General features: G+C 43.7%; 1 protein-coding gene across 1 annotated transcript in view; it reads right to left on the bottom strand.

The window, feature by feature from the left end:
• Syt4 (Synaptotagmin 4) overlaps nt 1–14,895 on the bottom strand; it is a 67,793-nt gene that overhangs the window by 2,747 nt on the left and 50,151 nt on the right. Inside the window, exons 6-12 of the mRNA XM_076200170.1 lie at nt 12,638–12,859; nt 10,334–10,470; nt 9,488–9,654; nt 7,053–7,269; nt 4,405–4,557; nt 1,841–1,964; nt 1–157 (exon numbers count right to left, since the gene is read on the bottom strand). The exon at nt 1–157 is cut by the window's left edge and continues 37 nt beyond it. Coding sequence (XP_076056285.1) covers nt 1–157; nt 1,841–1,964; nt 4,405–4,557; nt 7,053–7,269; nt 9,488–9,654; nt 10,334–10,470; nt 12,638–12,859 — 1,177 coding nt within the window. The remainder of the gene's footprint in view (nt 158–1,840; nt 1,965–4,404; nt 4,558–7,052; nt 7,270–9,487; nt 9,655–10,333; nt 10,471–12,637; nt 12,860–14,895) is intronic.

Genomic DNA, 14,895 nt, shown 5'->3' with positions numbered 1-14,895 from the left:
AATTCGAGGCTGATGTTGTCCAGGCCATCAGCGCCTGCAGGGAGGTCGAAGACGAAGGACTCGTTGAAAACTGGGTTCAGGGTCCTCTTCTTCACATGGGTCTTCTTTTTGGCCACACGCTGGCCGTTGTATAGCAGATAGATCTTCACGTAAGGGTCTGCAAGAGGAGGCAGAGGTCAGCATAGGTCAAGATGGGTCCAGTCAAACTAAGTAGCTGTCAATGGGTTTAATGGATCAACCCTTCTACTTCTATTCATGATCTATATTCATTCTTGTTGTTGCCAAGCAATTCTGTTTGTTCAAGGGAAGCCTCTTGATCAGGAATAAGTTTAAGACCAAAGGAACAGTTGTGATATTTAAAGATTTTATTCGTGATTCTGTTGGGCAATTTTATTTAGTTGAAGGAATTATCTGCTCGGTAAAAAGATTAAGTGTCCACATCTCTCTCTCTTCAAATTTAATTTAATTTTATCCTCATCACTGTATTTGCTGGTGTCAAAGGCACTCTGGACTTGACAATGTGTCCCAATTTTGACTGCCACACACGTGTGTGTGTGTGTGTGTGTGTGTATATATATATATATGGTATTAAAAAAAATCGTGGGTACCGGTATTTTGTAGGTGGCCTAGTGACATGTAAAGCTTTTTGATCACTTACTATCTTTTTTTTGTGTCTTGCAATATTGCAATTTAGTAAATTAACACCAAAGTTACTGGTAATTCCTAGCCACATCTTATTGCACACGACTCCCAAAACTGTGCAAAATACGATTAGAAACTTTACACCCTACAACATGTCATAAATGAGAAAAACACAATTGTCCTTCAAATATTTTAGGCACATTGTTAGCACTTGTCAAAACACTATTACTATTTACAGGGGAAGTCATTTCAGTCTTTAAAGCCTGAAAACTGTTTTCATCATCATCAAAACCAGAAAATTCACTGTTGTGTCCATATCAATGATATCACAGACATCATCAGTGTCACCAGTGGTGTCTGGAGTCACTATTTTCAAACAGAATATCATCTTCAGAGCCATCTAATGCAGCATTATTGATTTTAGAAAAAAAAAGTGCATTTTCATCATGAAAGGTGAATGCAGTTGCAATGTAGTTGTGCTGAATTTGAATTGTATATGAGCCATAAAATCAAGGTCATTTGAATTACTGCTACTGTAGTCTGTCTCCACCTCAGAATGTGTTATCAAAAATGAAATACACAGCTGTCCTAGGTCATCATAGGACACACATGTAAACATTAAACATCCAACTGAAATTTTGATTACCAGTATGTACAGTACACTCTTTATTCATTATTATATGTTTGGTTATTTATTATTCTATACTATGTATAATTTATACACTTCTTATGGGATTATATATAAGAGTTTAGGTGACTGTAATGTAGATTACCTTACTTAGGAGTTTCAATATGCCCATAAAAAATGCTACGTTTGGCATCCAAGATGCAGGGTAAATTTTAGAGATTATTATTATTATTTTATTTTTTATTTTTTCTTAAATGTGTGTCTTTGATGCTCGCTGGCTGAGAAGGTTAGGACATCGCTACTTGTGGTGGAGGTCAAGGGGATGGCTGTTTGAACTCTGCCACTGTCAAGTAGGACCAATGGCATGGTTTATTAAATTCCACACTACAAAATCCTCTGTAAGGGGTACCGTCCTAGCCTCCTGATAGGGGGAGTTCTGTGACTTTAAACCAAATTGATCAATCAGATGTGTCTTTGATCCTGGCAAATACAATGTAATTTTTCTCTTCCATGCTGAGAAAAAGAGAGAGAAGTAAACACCCTTATCCTGATGAAGAACCTCTTGCTTACCACATAGTCCAGTGATGTCCATCTTGGGGAGGTTCCTCGCCTTGAGTACGACCACGGTGAGTCTGTTGGCGGCAGGTTGGTGGCACAACGACACAAGCAGCTCCCCACGGCCCTGCGAACGGATCTGCGGGTAAGGTTGCGTCAATCGGGGGATCACAAGCCTGCTCCACCTACAGCCCTCTGTTTCCCCCTTCCCTTGTATTCCCGGTTGGTCAATCCTTGTCCTTTATGGATGACTCTCGAGTCCAAGTCCTATGGTTCCCGTTCCCCCCCTTTGTCCATTGTAGGTGTAACTGGTACACCAACTCTACCATCTCCTTCATCAGTAACCTGCCCACCCAGTCATTCTGTCAACAAGCTCTTCCCATGATTATCCTTGACTATTTCTCTCACTATGTTTTTCCAAAACTCCAGAACAGTTTTACCCTTCTTTCCTTGCTTGAACATCTCCTTTCTTTTCTCTCTTCTTCCTTTTTGCCTTCCTTTGGGCCTTTCCTTTGGTTCTTCCCCTTCTTCAGTACCTTTGCTTGGTGTGACATGGTTTCTAGATTTTTGCTCTAGCATCAATTGATTTTAATCATCCAAGGGGCAGATTTGGATTAAAATTGGGTCTTTGATCCAATTCCACCCTTCAGTTGAATAAAATTGTCTGGTACAGTAAACCCTCAATATAACAGATGATATGGGGACAGGGGTCTATTGTTATATCCGAAGATCCATTATAACCGAGGATCCGTTATATTTGATGGAAATACCGGACAGATCCGTTATATCCCTAAGTTTGTCTGGTATTAGAAATTAGTAGGATTAGGAATTATAGTAAACCCTCAATATAATGGATGATATGAGGTCAGGGGTCTGTCATTATATCTGAAGATCCGTTATAACAGGATCCCTCGCTATAACGATGAAAATCCGTTATAACGAGGGTTTGTCTGGTCAGATTTTTTTTGTCCGTTATATCCGATATCCGGTATATTGAGATCTATTATAGCAAGGATTTACTGTATTTGTAAGTAGAAAGGGGATTTTTAATCCCCTTGCTCCATTCCATTTCGTCACATGTACATACACACATGTATACATACATACACACATGTATACTAAAAAGCCTTCTCCCCCTTACAAGGGAGGTGGCCGGTTCATTTAGTTGCTAGAGCAAAAATCTAGAGAGCATAGCACCACGTTGAAGGGGTCAAGACTAGGTCTATATGTGGAGACCCCGTGAAGACTCGGTCCAACTAGTGAGAAGAAACTAGGTCTTGTTGTTCTAGAAGTGATGCTAGCAGGACTAGTTTATTTAATCTTGACAGGTATTTATTGGGAAAAATTACATTGGTTGCTGGAAGAAGAATCTCAATGAAATACAAAGTTGACATGAAAAAACAAAGTAGATGAAAAACTGAAAATTCAATACAAGTTGAGACTTACAGATAAACTATTCTTCACTAATAATGATGAAAATCTATACCGAGTTAGAGAAATGTGAGTATAAAATCAGTTCACATTTGCATTTTCTCTCAACCAACACCATAAATAAAGTGGATACTACTGATGAAGTTTCAAATGGACAACTATATATGTTGTGCCACAGTATGATAGGAGATTTGATGTAGTGTGGGAGTAGGGGTATGTAGCCTAGTCTTCAATGTCTAAGGCCAGGCCCATGAGCCGCTGTTTAACTTGCAACTATAATGCGTACATTTATGTGTGACAGAACTCCAACTTACTTACATCAATCAGATCTGCCTCCAACAAGATGTTGTAAGGAAGGATGCAGAAGTTTATTGCATTTCAATAACAATTTAATTATCATATACATACCAAAGGGCTTTCTCCCCTTTATAAAGTGGTAGCTATGTTAAAGTATACACCTGTTCAATACCCATTCATAGTTCCTCTCATCTTAGCAACATGTGGGTAAAGGGTCGTCCCTGTCTCCTGCCACAGTGCTCAAGCCATAGGCAATGCAGCATGATACAATGCTTCTAAAGCAGTTTTTTCCCTCCTTCTCCACCTTCCTCTCTTCCTTGCCTCCTTTTCTTCCTCTTTTCTCCTCCTCCTCCTCCCCTTCTATTCTTTATCTTTTCTTCCTCCCTCCTCCTTCCCCTTTCTTTGCTTGTCCTTTTCCCTTCCACTTCACCTCTTTTTTTCTTTCCCTCCTTCTTTCTTTACCCTTCTCTTCCTCTCCCTTCCCTCCTTCTATTTTTACCTTATTTCCTTTCCCTTCCCTCCTCTTCCTGCCTTTCTCTATCATGTTCTTCCCCTCCTTTCTTTAACTTTTCCCCCTCTCCTTTTCAACTTTTTCTTCCCTCCCTCCTTCCCCACCTTTCTCTCCTCCTTGCCTCCTTTTCTTCCTCTTTTCTCCTCCTCCTCTCCTCTTCCTCCTTCCCCCTTTCCCTTTCTTTCCCCTCCTCTTCCCTCCCAATCCACATCATTTCTATAACCCCTCTTTCACCTCCCTTCCCTTCTGTTCCCATTCCTTTTCTTTCTCTAGCCTCCTCTTCCTTTCCCCCTCCCATCCTCATTCCCATTCCCATTCCCCTTGGCCACAATGTACATACCTTTAGACTTCGCGGACTGATTTCCTTGCAGAGTGCCACGGAGTTCTCGGTGTTGGAGAGATCGAGCTGAGCCAGGGGCGCCACCACCTCACCGATGATATCGTCCCGCGAGTACCGGTCGAAGCTCAACACCACAAAGTGGAGGGTGATGTTCTGCAAGGGGTAAGGGTCAGGGGGGATGTCTTCTGCAGGTGGGTGGTCATGAATGAATACTGGGTCGGGAGAGGTGAGGAGGGTGTTGATCATTATGCGAAGGCGGGTCATGGGGGGTTCGTATGCTACCCAATGGTGACAAAGCAACTACAAATGCAGTCTTATTATTCCTATATTTGTGTAGAGTCACTGAATAAAATCTGTAAAGTGAGTCATAACAGGAATTCATCAAAATGAATTTCACCTTGCTGAAGTGATATCTACCTCAGCAGAATAGAATTGTCTAACACTAGCCATAATAAAGAGTATGAAAGGGTACATTTTGATTAAGAGGTTAATGCTCCTGGGAAAGCTATAAGCTAAAAGTGACTTCTCGCCAACTGTTGTGAGTCTATTTGAGTAGCAATGACTTTGGTAACAATCTTTTGCGTCATATACTGAGAAATTGAATGGCAGACTAAAAGAGGGCAAATCTTTACAAAAGTTAGACACAATGTTGAAATATTCTTTGGGAAGTCTAGAATACCAAAGTTTTCTTCTAGTTATTTAAATTCACAAAGGTTGGTAAGAATTGATCCAGTTACGTGAAGCAGCCTTAAGAGGTCCACTCCTCCAGAGAGTCTTGGTTCCTGTCCAAGGAACTGTCTGGAGGGAAACTCCTCTTCAAGCGGGCAAGTGGCATCAAAGGGGGCCCTCATTCTCTGTTTATCTTAACCTGTCAGAGATTTTAGTGATACAATTTTTTTTTTTTCAATCAGATTTAAAGATTTCTTTTCTTCTTGTGTATCTGGATATTTTGACAATGTTCATATCCTGCGGCTGATGTTACTGTTGTTTTCTTACAGTTCTCTGACATGCTAAAATGAACAGTCATACAGTGGTATTCTTAACAAAAAAAAATCCTTCCTTATATAAATCTTAAATAAATCCTTGGAAGGGAAAGATTGATAAGGAAAGATTTTTTTTATGAACACCATCATAAGATTCTTACAATGGTATTCTTAAAAAGAATTCTTTCCTTATATAAATCTTTCCCTTCCAAGGATTTATATAATATTTATATAAGGAAAGATTTTTTTTTTTTTCTAAATACCACTGATAGTCTCTGTCCTAACAGGAATCATGGAAAAGATTAACCTCTTTGATACAATGATGCCTATGTAAGCATGATAAGGTGTGAGTGCATTGGTGTCTTGATTATACTTATTTTGTACTTGTAGCTGAATGACCCCCAAATTCTGTTAAACTGGTTTGATCATGTTTTCTGCATTTATTATTACTCAGAGTGAAAGAGAATGAGTAATACATCAGTGACTTTATATTTTATAATGCCAGTAGTGTGATGCATCATACATTAGGCATCCGATGCTGTGCATGAGAATTTGACTCGTATTGAAGAGGTCAACTGGAAAAAGGTCGTGCAGTGATGGGATTCAGCCAGTTCTTATCAATTCATACGATCCTGTTCTTGGAATTTCATGAGCTCTGTCAACCGGTTATTAAAAATTGGCTTATACAGGCTATATTGGGCCTATACTGAGACAAACTGGCATGCTATTAGTGAGAGAACCTGTTGTTAAAAAATTTTAATCCCACCACTGGGGTCATGTACTCGTACTTGGTAACTGGGGCTCAGCCACAATAGGGTTACTGAATCCGAGAGCAAATGTGTGAGTGTTTGAGCAAGTTAATAAGTAAATATAGGTGTGTGTGGAAGTGAAGCATTTATTCCTGACATTTTGTCGACTGACTTTGAAAAAGTTAGTAGATAAAACATCAGGAATAAATGCCTCACTCAGTCCATGTTTCATGTGCCATGTTTAAGCATCTTGTTCATGTGGATATTAATTTTCAAATATAGGTGTATTCATGTGTGCATGCATGCGTATGGGTGTGCGTCTGCAAGCACAGCAGCAATGCTGAAATTATTTCAGCCCTGGGTGGGAATTGAACTCAGACTGCTGGAGTAGTGGCCATGAATGCTACCTCTGCATTGTTGAGCATGTGTATGTGTGTTAATGTGGTACATGTACAGACTGTAATATTTGACATGTGGACATGAAGTTAATGTGAAATGATTGTGTTTTAAAGTTAGTGTATATGCTTGCATGAGTTTTTGCAATGTAAATCAAAGTGCATGAGGAAGAATAAGGGTGAATAGGGAGGGTAGTAGGTCTAACAAGGGTGTTGTTGATAAGGGTGGATATAAGTTACAGAGGGGCTTGAGTGTGTAAGAGTCTCGATATATGTGAAAGAAATGGGTTCTTGGAATTGGGCATATACTAAGCCTGTATCCAGGATCTATGTCCAGAAGTCACAATAAATACCTTCATTAATCCAGAGACTGAATATAAAAAAAGACACAGGAATTGAAATGCGGGTACATACCTTCCCTACCCCTACACACACCCCACCCTCACACCCATTTCCATTACTGGTCTTTATCAACCGCTATCAATCAAGGCCCTCCTTCACCTTTCTTTCTTTCCCCTTACCTGTATCTGCGAGTAGTTGATGCGGTAGAAGGTGAAGTCCTCATCGTACACTGGATTCAGGGTCTTCCTCAGGACGCGTGTCTTGACCTTGTGCTGCTTGTCAGGAAGGAGCTGGAGCTTGACGTAGGGGTCTGAGGAAGTGAGGGCCGGATCCTTGGCTGGCAGGTCGGTGCATCGGACGATGGTCACCACAAGGGCATTCTTGTCGAAGTTGTATCTGCGGGAGAGAGCCTTCGTTAAGTGGCAGACTGAGGTAACAAAAGATGAAAGGAAGAAGAAGAAGAAGAAGAGGAAGAAGAAAAAGAAGAAGATGATGATAGCAGCGGCTCTGGACACTGAGCGTGGCCCAGCCCTGGCCACGTCACTTGGGGCTCGTGGCCTCAAAAGAGGAACCCAGCAGCAAGAGCGATCCTTGGTTTTGGACTCCCTGGGGACTCTGAGGCCAGACTCCCGACATGGAGAGTCTTTTCAACTGTGATGCAGCGAGAGGGGGAAGGAATGGAAGGAAAGGAAGATGGACCAGAACAGACATTTATACAAAAAGAGAGAGAAGAGATGAGAAACAAAGAGGAAGAAGAGATAAAGAGAGACACGAAAGGAGAGGGGAGGGGTTAGGTTGTATATTTTCCTTGAAACCAGCTCTTCTATCCTCGAGGACAATAACGTACCAAAGTTCGAGTCATAGAGGTAGTAAAGGATGACAAAAGAAGAGACCTTTTGGTACATAACCAGGAGAAGGGTAAGGAGCTGCAGAAAGAGGTCTGTGTTGTCGGGGGAGGGGGGGTCAGCAGACGTAGAAATGGGTCAACATTAACGAGTGGAGAATACCTCCAAATCATAAACGAATGCTACGTGACTCTTGTCCATAGAGGCGCCACTAAAACCCCTGAAATACTGACTGTATAAACATGTATAATAAATATCTCGCACAGAGAGATCTCTCGCTTCTCCCAAGGTCCTCCACACGGAACCAAAAACGATCTCCCAGCAGTCACTGATGCCTGCCACTTGTCCCAGCTGGCCGAACACATAAGGAGAAAGAGTGACGCCTTCGGCCACAGGTAAGCGCCTCCTAGCGTATGCTTCTCATAACACCTTATTCAAAAACTCCTCCTCCTCCTCTTCTTCCTCCTCCTCCTCCACTTCTGCCCTCCATTTTCATTTGGTCTCTCCTCTCCCCCTTCCGTTGTGGCGCCTTGGTTTCGATCTCAGCTCGCACGAAAGGACCCCGGTTCGAGTCCAGCAAATACCGGAGGCTACCACTTGGCCTGGCAGCTCGAGGGCGTAGGGCAAGGGTGACGGTGTCAGCTGCAGCTAGGCGTCTCCCGGCGTAGGCGCCTCCTCTTGCTAATCAATATGACTCCCATCTCTATTCCTGTAACTCTTTCACCTCTTTAACGCCTCCTCTTCCCTCCTCCTCTTTTTTTCCCCCTTTATACCTATCTCACCAACTCCATTCCCTAAGTCCTCTTCCTCCTCCTCCTCCTCCACTTCCTTTTCCTCCTCCACTTCCTCTATACCTTTCTCACCCTCTCCACCATTCCCTAAAGCCTCCTCCTCCTCCTCCTCCACTTCCTCTTCCACTTCCTTTATACCTCTCTCACCTTCTCCACTATTCCCTAAGGCCTCCTCCTCCTCCTCCTCCACTTCCTCTTCCACTTCCTTTATACCTCTCTCACCCTCTCCATTATTCCCCAAGCCCTCCTCCTCCTCCTCCACTTCTTTTTCCTCTTCCTCCTCCTCCTCCACTTCCACTTCCTTTATACCTCTCTCACCCTCTCCACCATTCCCTAAGGCCTCCTCCTCCTCTTCCTCCTCCTCCTCACCGATCTTCCTTTCATCTCCAGCAGCACCTACAGTGGAGGCCCTCTCCTTCGTCAGCGTTTCTGAAGAAGTACATTCTCCCTGTTCTCTCTCTCTCTTTCTCCCAGTTCTCTCTCTCTCTTTCTCCCTGCTCTCTCTCTCTCATTCTCCCTACTCTCTCTCTCTCTCTCTCCCTCTGCTCTCCTCCTCTCATTTCCTCCCTCTTTATCTTTCTTCATCTCCCCTTCCATCTCTCTCTCTCTCTTCCTCTCTCCCCCTCCCTCCCCCTCTCTCTCTCCTTGAACTCTTCCAACCCGTTTAACCCCTCAGGAAAAAAAAAAAAAAATCCTCTGCCTGAATCCTGTACACTTTTTAGGGAGTTAATATTTTAGGGACTTTAGTGATATCCCTACGGACCAGAGTCACGTAGCATACTTTTGAGTGGAGATTGGTCTCTATTAAAAATAATAATAAATCAATCGATAAACGAGTAAAATAGATAAGATAAAACAGAATAAGTAAAATATAATAAGTAAATGCTGATTTTATTTAATTCCACTCTGCCACCTTTCTCCTGTTCTCCTTTTATCACCTCTTTGTAGGATAGAAGAGCTGGCTCACCGCCGACTTACCGTAGCTTGAAGTGGAGCTTGCCCAGGCGGGTCGCGGGCGGTTCCTTGGAGAGGTTCCTTTCGTTGAGCTCGAGGTCCTCCTTGGAGGGCGTGCTCGGCTTGTCACGCTCGTTCTCGAAGGTCACCTTGTCCAGTTCGCGGTTACCGTCTAGGGGAGCGCGACGCCCCTGAGGCACCAGCAGAAGGAGGAAGAAGAAGAAACACAAGGTCATACACATTTTTTTTTTTTTTTTTTTTTTTTTTAAGCTGAAGGATGACGGGGTATGACCAGAAGGGGGTCTCGACCGTTTGAGACGAACTTCAGATCGTAGTCCGCCCCCCCACCCCTCAGCTGAATCGAATCGCATCATGTCCTTAGCCAGAATAAAATAGTTCAAGTACGCCACGATGGAGTAAAATGCCGAGAATAATAATAATAATAATAATAATAATAATAATAAACTCGCTTGTATAGTTGGGGTGATGGCCCTTACAGCGTCAATGCAGATGCTGTTTCTAGAGGATTTCATTCGTCTTAGGGAACCAAAGTTAAGGTAGTTACGCTCGGTGCGATGATGATAATTAGCTTACTATCACAGCCAATGGCGTGTGATGTGCTGTGTGATACTTGCTGGCATCATCATGTTTGGCTAAAAAAAAAAAAAAAAAAAAAAAAAAAAAAAAAAAAAAAAACAAAAAAAAAAAAAAAAAAAAAAAAAAAAAAAAAAAAAAAAAATGGGGTTCTAGATAATCGTCCGACGATTATCGTTGAGCCATTAACGATCATCGTTGAACGACAACATAATCGCACCGAACGAAAACGTACCTTTAAGCTATTACCAGTCAACGTGTGTTGCGTACACTTACCTCATCCGTGGGCGTGAGGGTTTTGGGCGTGTTGTTCCGTGGAGAGCGCCCACCGCCCAGGCCGCCCGAACTGCCGCCGCCGCCGCCTGGAGGTGTCCGCGTCCCCGTCGGAGTCTTGCCGCCGCCCGGAGACTTGCCTGAAGGGGGAGGCGTCGCCGGCGGTCGACCCGAATCGGCGGAGGCGAAGGAGGAAGAAAACGGGGCGGAATGTTAGTTAACAGTCCTCTCTCCCTTTCTCCCTCTCTCTCTTCTTTTCTCTCTATCCCCTCTTTTTCTCCCTCTCTCTCTTCTTTTCTCTCTCTCCCCTCTTTCTCTCTCTCTCTCTCTCTCTCTCTCTCTCCTCTGTCTTTCTCTCCCTCCTTCCGTCTCTCTCCTCCTATCCTATCCCCTCTCTTTCTCTCCCTCCTTCTGTCTCTCTCCTCTCCTCCTCTCCCCTTTCTCTCTCTCTCCCTCCTTCTGTCTCTCCTTCCCTCACCTCTCTCTCTCTCCTCTCTTTCTCTCTCTCTGCACCTCTATCCTTCTACCCCTCTATATTTATTCCTATCTCTATCCCTCTATCTATTTATCTATCTTGATTTATTCCTATCTCTATCCCTCTATATTCATCTATCTCTATCTTCATTTATCTCTAACTCTATCTTTATTTTCCTTTATCATTATCTCTACCTCTCTATCTCCCTTTATCTATCCGTATCTCTACCTATCTCCCTTTATCTATCCCTATCTCAACATCTCTGTCTCCCTTTATCTCTACCTCTCTATCTCTTAATCTCTTTCTCTATATACCTTTATCTCTACCTCCTTTCCTCTCATACGAGTATATACAAACGTATAAATACACACACAGGATTACAATGGAAATAAGTGTCACTTGATCTATTGTATTTTCATATGTGTATACGATTGCAAAATAAAACACATACACACACACTACATGGTCTTTCATGTATAAAACGTATTATGTTACAGTGAAAAGTGAGGGAAGTTTTCTATGTTCGGAACTGGTGAATTTCTAAAACTTGGAACTCCCCAATATTAAGAACTAAAACTTTTCAAATAATAATAATAATAATAAAAAAAAAAACTGATACCAGATTCGCTTTTTAGTAGTCTCTAATATTCTTGAAAACATTTTTTGTTCTAAATTTCAAAGGAACTTCCGAATTTTTGAGAATTCCAAAATAAGGAGAACCATTTAGAAAACGCACTGCAGGAGTCCGTCCGAGCGAGTGTCAATACTAAACCTCACGTTATGGCAACATCTCTCTCGTTACCGTGATTGGATGGCGCGGTCGAAGGCTCAACGCGCGGGCCAATCAGGTGGAGGTAGGATGAAGATGTTGCCATACACAGAGTTGCCGAGACGGACAAATCTGCATTATTTATTGATTCATTCACTTATTACTTGTGTATTTATTTATGTATTTATTTATTAGTTTGTAAGGGGTGGTAAGAGAAATGTGGTGTTGGAGAATGTTCATATATTACGAAAGAGGATGCTGGGGAGGGGAGCAATGTTCTAATGGATGTCAGAGAGTTAATGTTCGATAAGTGGTTGCTGAGAACGCAAGGCTCTAACAGGAAGATGATGTTCTTCAGGAAAGATGTCGAGGAATTGATATACCAACGGGAGGACTTTTTTTTTTTTTTTTTTTGAGGGAGTGGTATTCTGAAGGGAAGGTTTTGGAGGATGTGGTATTCTGAAGAGAGGGATTTTGAGGAAGTGGTATTCTGATTTTTTTAGTTGTATTCTAAAGGGAGGGTTTTGAGGAAGTGGTATTCTGAAGGGTTTTTTTTTGAGGAAGTGGTATTTTGAAGGGAGAACTTTTGAGGATATGGTATCCTGAAGAAAGAACTTTTGAGGAAGTGGTATTCTGAAGGGGGGATTTTTGAGGAAGTGGTATTTTGAAGGGAGAACTTTTGAGTATATGGTATCCTGAAGAAAGAACTTTTGAGGAAGTGGTATTCTGAAGTGAGGATTTTTGAGGAAGTGGTATTCTGAAGGGAGAACTTTTGAGGATATGGTATCCTGAAGAAAGAACTTTTGAGGAAGTGGTATTCTGAGGGGAGGACTTTTGAGGAAGTGGTATCCTGAAGTAATTTCTTTTAAAGTGGTATTCTTTTTTTTTAAGGAAGTGGTATTCTTTTTTTTAAGGAAGTGGTATTCTAATGGGAGAATGTTTGAGGAAGTATTCTAAAAGGAGGATTTTTGAAGAAGTGACATACTGAAGGGAGACTTCCCACCCAACCCCCCCCCCCCCCAAAAAAAAAAAAAAAAAAAAAAAAAAAGGATCCATCTCTTACCTCCTGGAGGCGATCCTGCTCCGGTAGGCGAGGGCGACTTCTTCAGGTAGTGGCTCTGCGGAGACGGGTTCTTGACGGCCGTCGGCCTGCGGAGGGTGACGGGGCGGTCGGTCAGTTTCTTGTGACCGCTCCTTCGTCGGTAGCACACGCAGGTGACCGACCCCACGAGCAGGAGGAAGAAGGCGGCCCCGAGGCTGACCCCGACTACTGCCGGCGTTGTCACTGTGGGGGCAGACAACAGGAGGAACTGGTGAAGAAGGTGTCGCTATCGTAGGGGGAAGAGGAGAAGGAGAGAGGGAAAGAGGGGAAAGGAAAGAGAGAGAGAGATGGGAAAGGAGAGAGAGAGGGGGGGAATGGAAAGAGAGAGAGAGAGGGGATGGAAAGAGAGAGAGAGAGAGAGAAAGAGGGGAAGGAAAGAGAGAGATGGAAGGAGAAAGAGAGAGATGATTTCATGGCCGATATTGCATAGAAAACGGAGTGTGTGCCGAGACGCCCGAGTTGGATCGCGCGATAAGACACGTGCGCGCACCCAAGACGAGGAGGCTCTTCCGCGTGAGGCTCGAGGACCACCTCCTTCCCTACCGGTTAGGTCCTGTTCACACTAGCGGTTTGAACCGTGCGGAAACCGCGGCGGTACCGCACGGTCAAGGAAAAAATGCGCGTTTGTGTGAACGCCTCCACTGATTTACATTGTCACTGACCCGCCGCGGTTGAAACCGCTAGTGTGAACAGGACCTTAGTCCTTTTGTAACCGCGTCCTTAGATTCTATTTAAGTCATGAGACTCATAACTGCATCACCACATACTTGCTCATACTCGGACAGGACATTCTAATATCACATAGCCACGTGCTACGGTTGTACAGGTTAACGCAAAACTGATGGTTGAGAAATCCAGACCTCGTGGTGGTAGTCGTCCTTTGTAGTACAAATGTAGTACAAGAGTTGTGTACATCGGGCTTCCGTTAGTAGCCCCTTTTAACTCTCGAAATGTAGCCCAACAAATGACGGTTCATCTTTGAGTTTAGCCTTACTACTTTTACTCTCCTCGGTAACTTCTCTCTTTCTCGCTCTCTCTCTCTCTCTCTCTCTCTCTCTCTCTCTCTGTCTCTCTCTCTCTCTCTGTCTCTATGGGCTCTTGAGTATGGATCATTCCTTCAGTGGTTAAGTGGTCAACTGGAGGAGAGTATGAAGGATACAAGTTAATCAATTCTGAGACGTGGGATTTCACCACTACCACTACCACCACCAATACCACCATCACCACGATCACCGCTACAGAGACGTATTGTCTTCAACTTTCTCTCTCTCTCTCTCTCTCTCTCTCTCTCTCTCTCTCTCTCTCTGTGTGTGTATGTTCGTGTGTGTGTGTGCGTTCAGCATGTGCACGTAAAGAGACATCCGAGAAAGCTTCCATCCTGGCCTCTATATAAAGTCTATCCAATAAATAGACGAGATGGAAAATCCTGTGCCATCCCCTCGCCCAACCCTGCACCAAATAAATCTTTACGAACCACAGACAGCTAGAGAGAGAGAGGGAGAGGGAGAGAGAGAGAGAGAGAGAGAGAGAGAGAGAGAGAGAGAGAGAGAGAGAGAGAGAGAGAGAGAGAGAGAGAGAGAGAGAGAGAGAGAGAGAGAGAGAGAGAGAGAGAGAGAGAGAGAGAGAGAGAGAGAGCAGAGCCAGTTACACATTGGGGCCAATCCATCCCTCCTTGTCGTGAAAATGTCACGGACAGCTGCCGTGGGGGCTGTCGACCACCGTTCAAGGAGAAGAGGAGGAGGAGGGGAAGGAGGAGAAAGAAGAGAGGGAAGAGGAAGAGGATGAAAGAGGAGAGGGGTGGGGAAGAAGAGGGAAGGGGAAGAGGAAAGAGGAGAGGGGAGGGGAAGAGGAGAAGAGGAGAGGGAGGAAGAAGAGGAGGGGGAGGAAGAAGAGGAGGGGGAAGGGGAAGAGGAGGAGAAGAGGAGAGGGAAGGGGAAGAGAAAGAGGAGAAGAGGGGGAAGGGGAAGAGGAGAGGGAGGGAGAGGAGGAGGTGGAGGAAGAGGAAGAATAAGAAAAGTTGGGGAAATTTCGTTCGTCTGCCGAGCTCAGCACATTTCTCCTCCTCTTCCTCTCCCTCTTCTACCCCTCCCCTCCCCCCACAGCCTTCTTCTTTACCCTGTCTCGCTATATCTGGTGGCGACTGTACATGCATGCCAATGGGTATTTTTCCTCCTTACAAGGGGGGGATAGCCAAGCACATAACTATCACAACATTTCGT

Source organism: Oratosquilla oratoria, chromosome 17 (genome assembly GCF_046742065.1).
Source record: "Oratosquilla oratoria isolate Oo_2021 chromosome 17, ASM4674206v1, whole genome shotgun sequence".
Lineage (NCBI taxonomy): Eukaryota > Metazoa > Arthropoda > Malacostraca > Stomatopoda > Squillidae > Oratosquilla > Oratosquilla oratoria.
The sequence above is the reverse complement of the archived record's forward strand: the minus strand, read 5'-3'. Positions and strand labels throughout refer to the sequence as shown.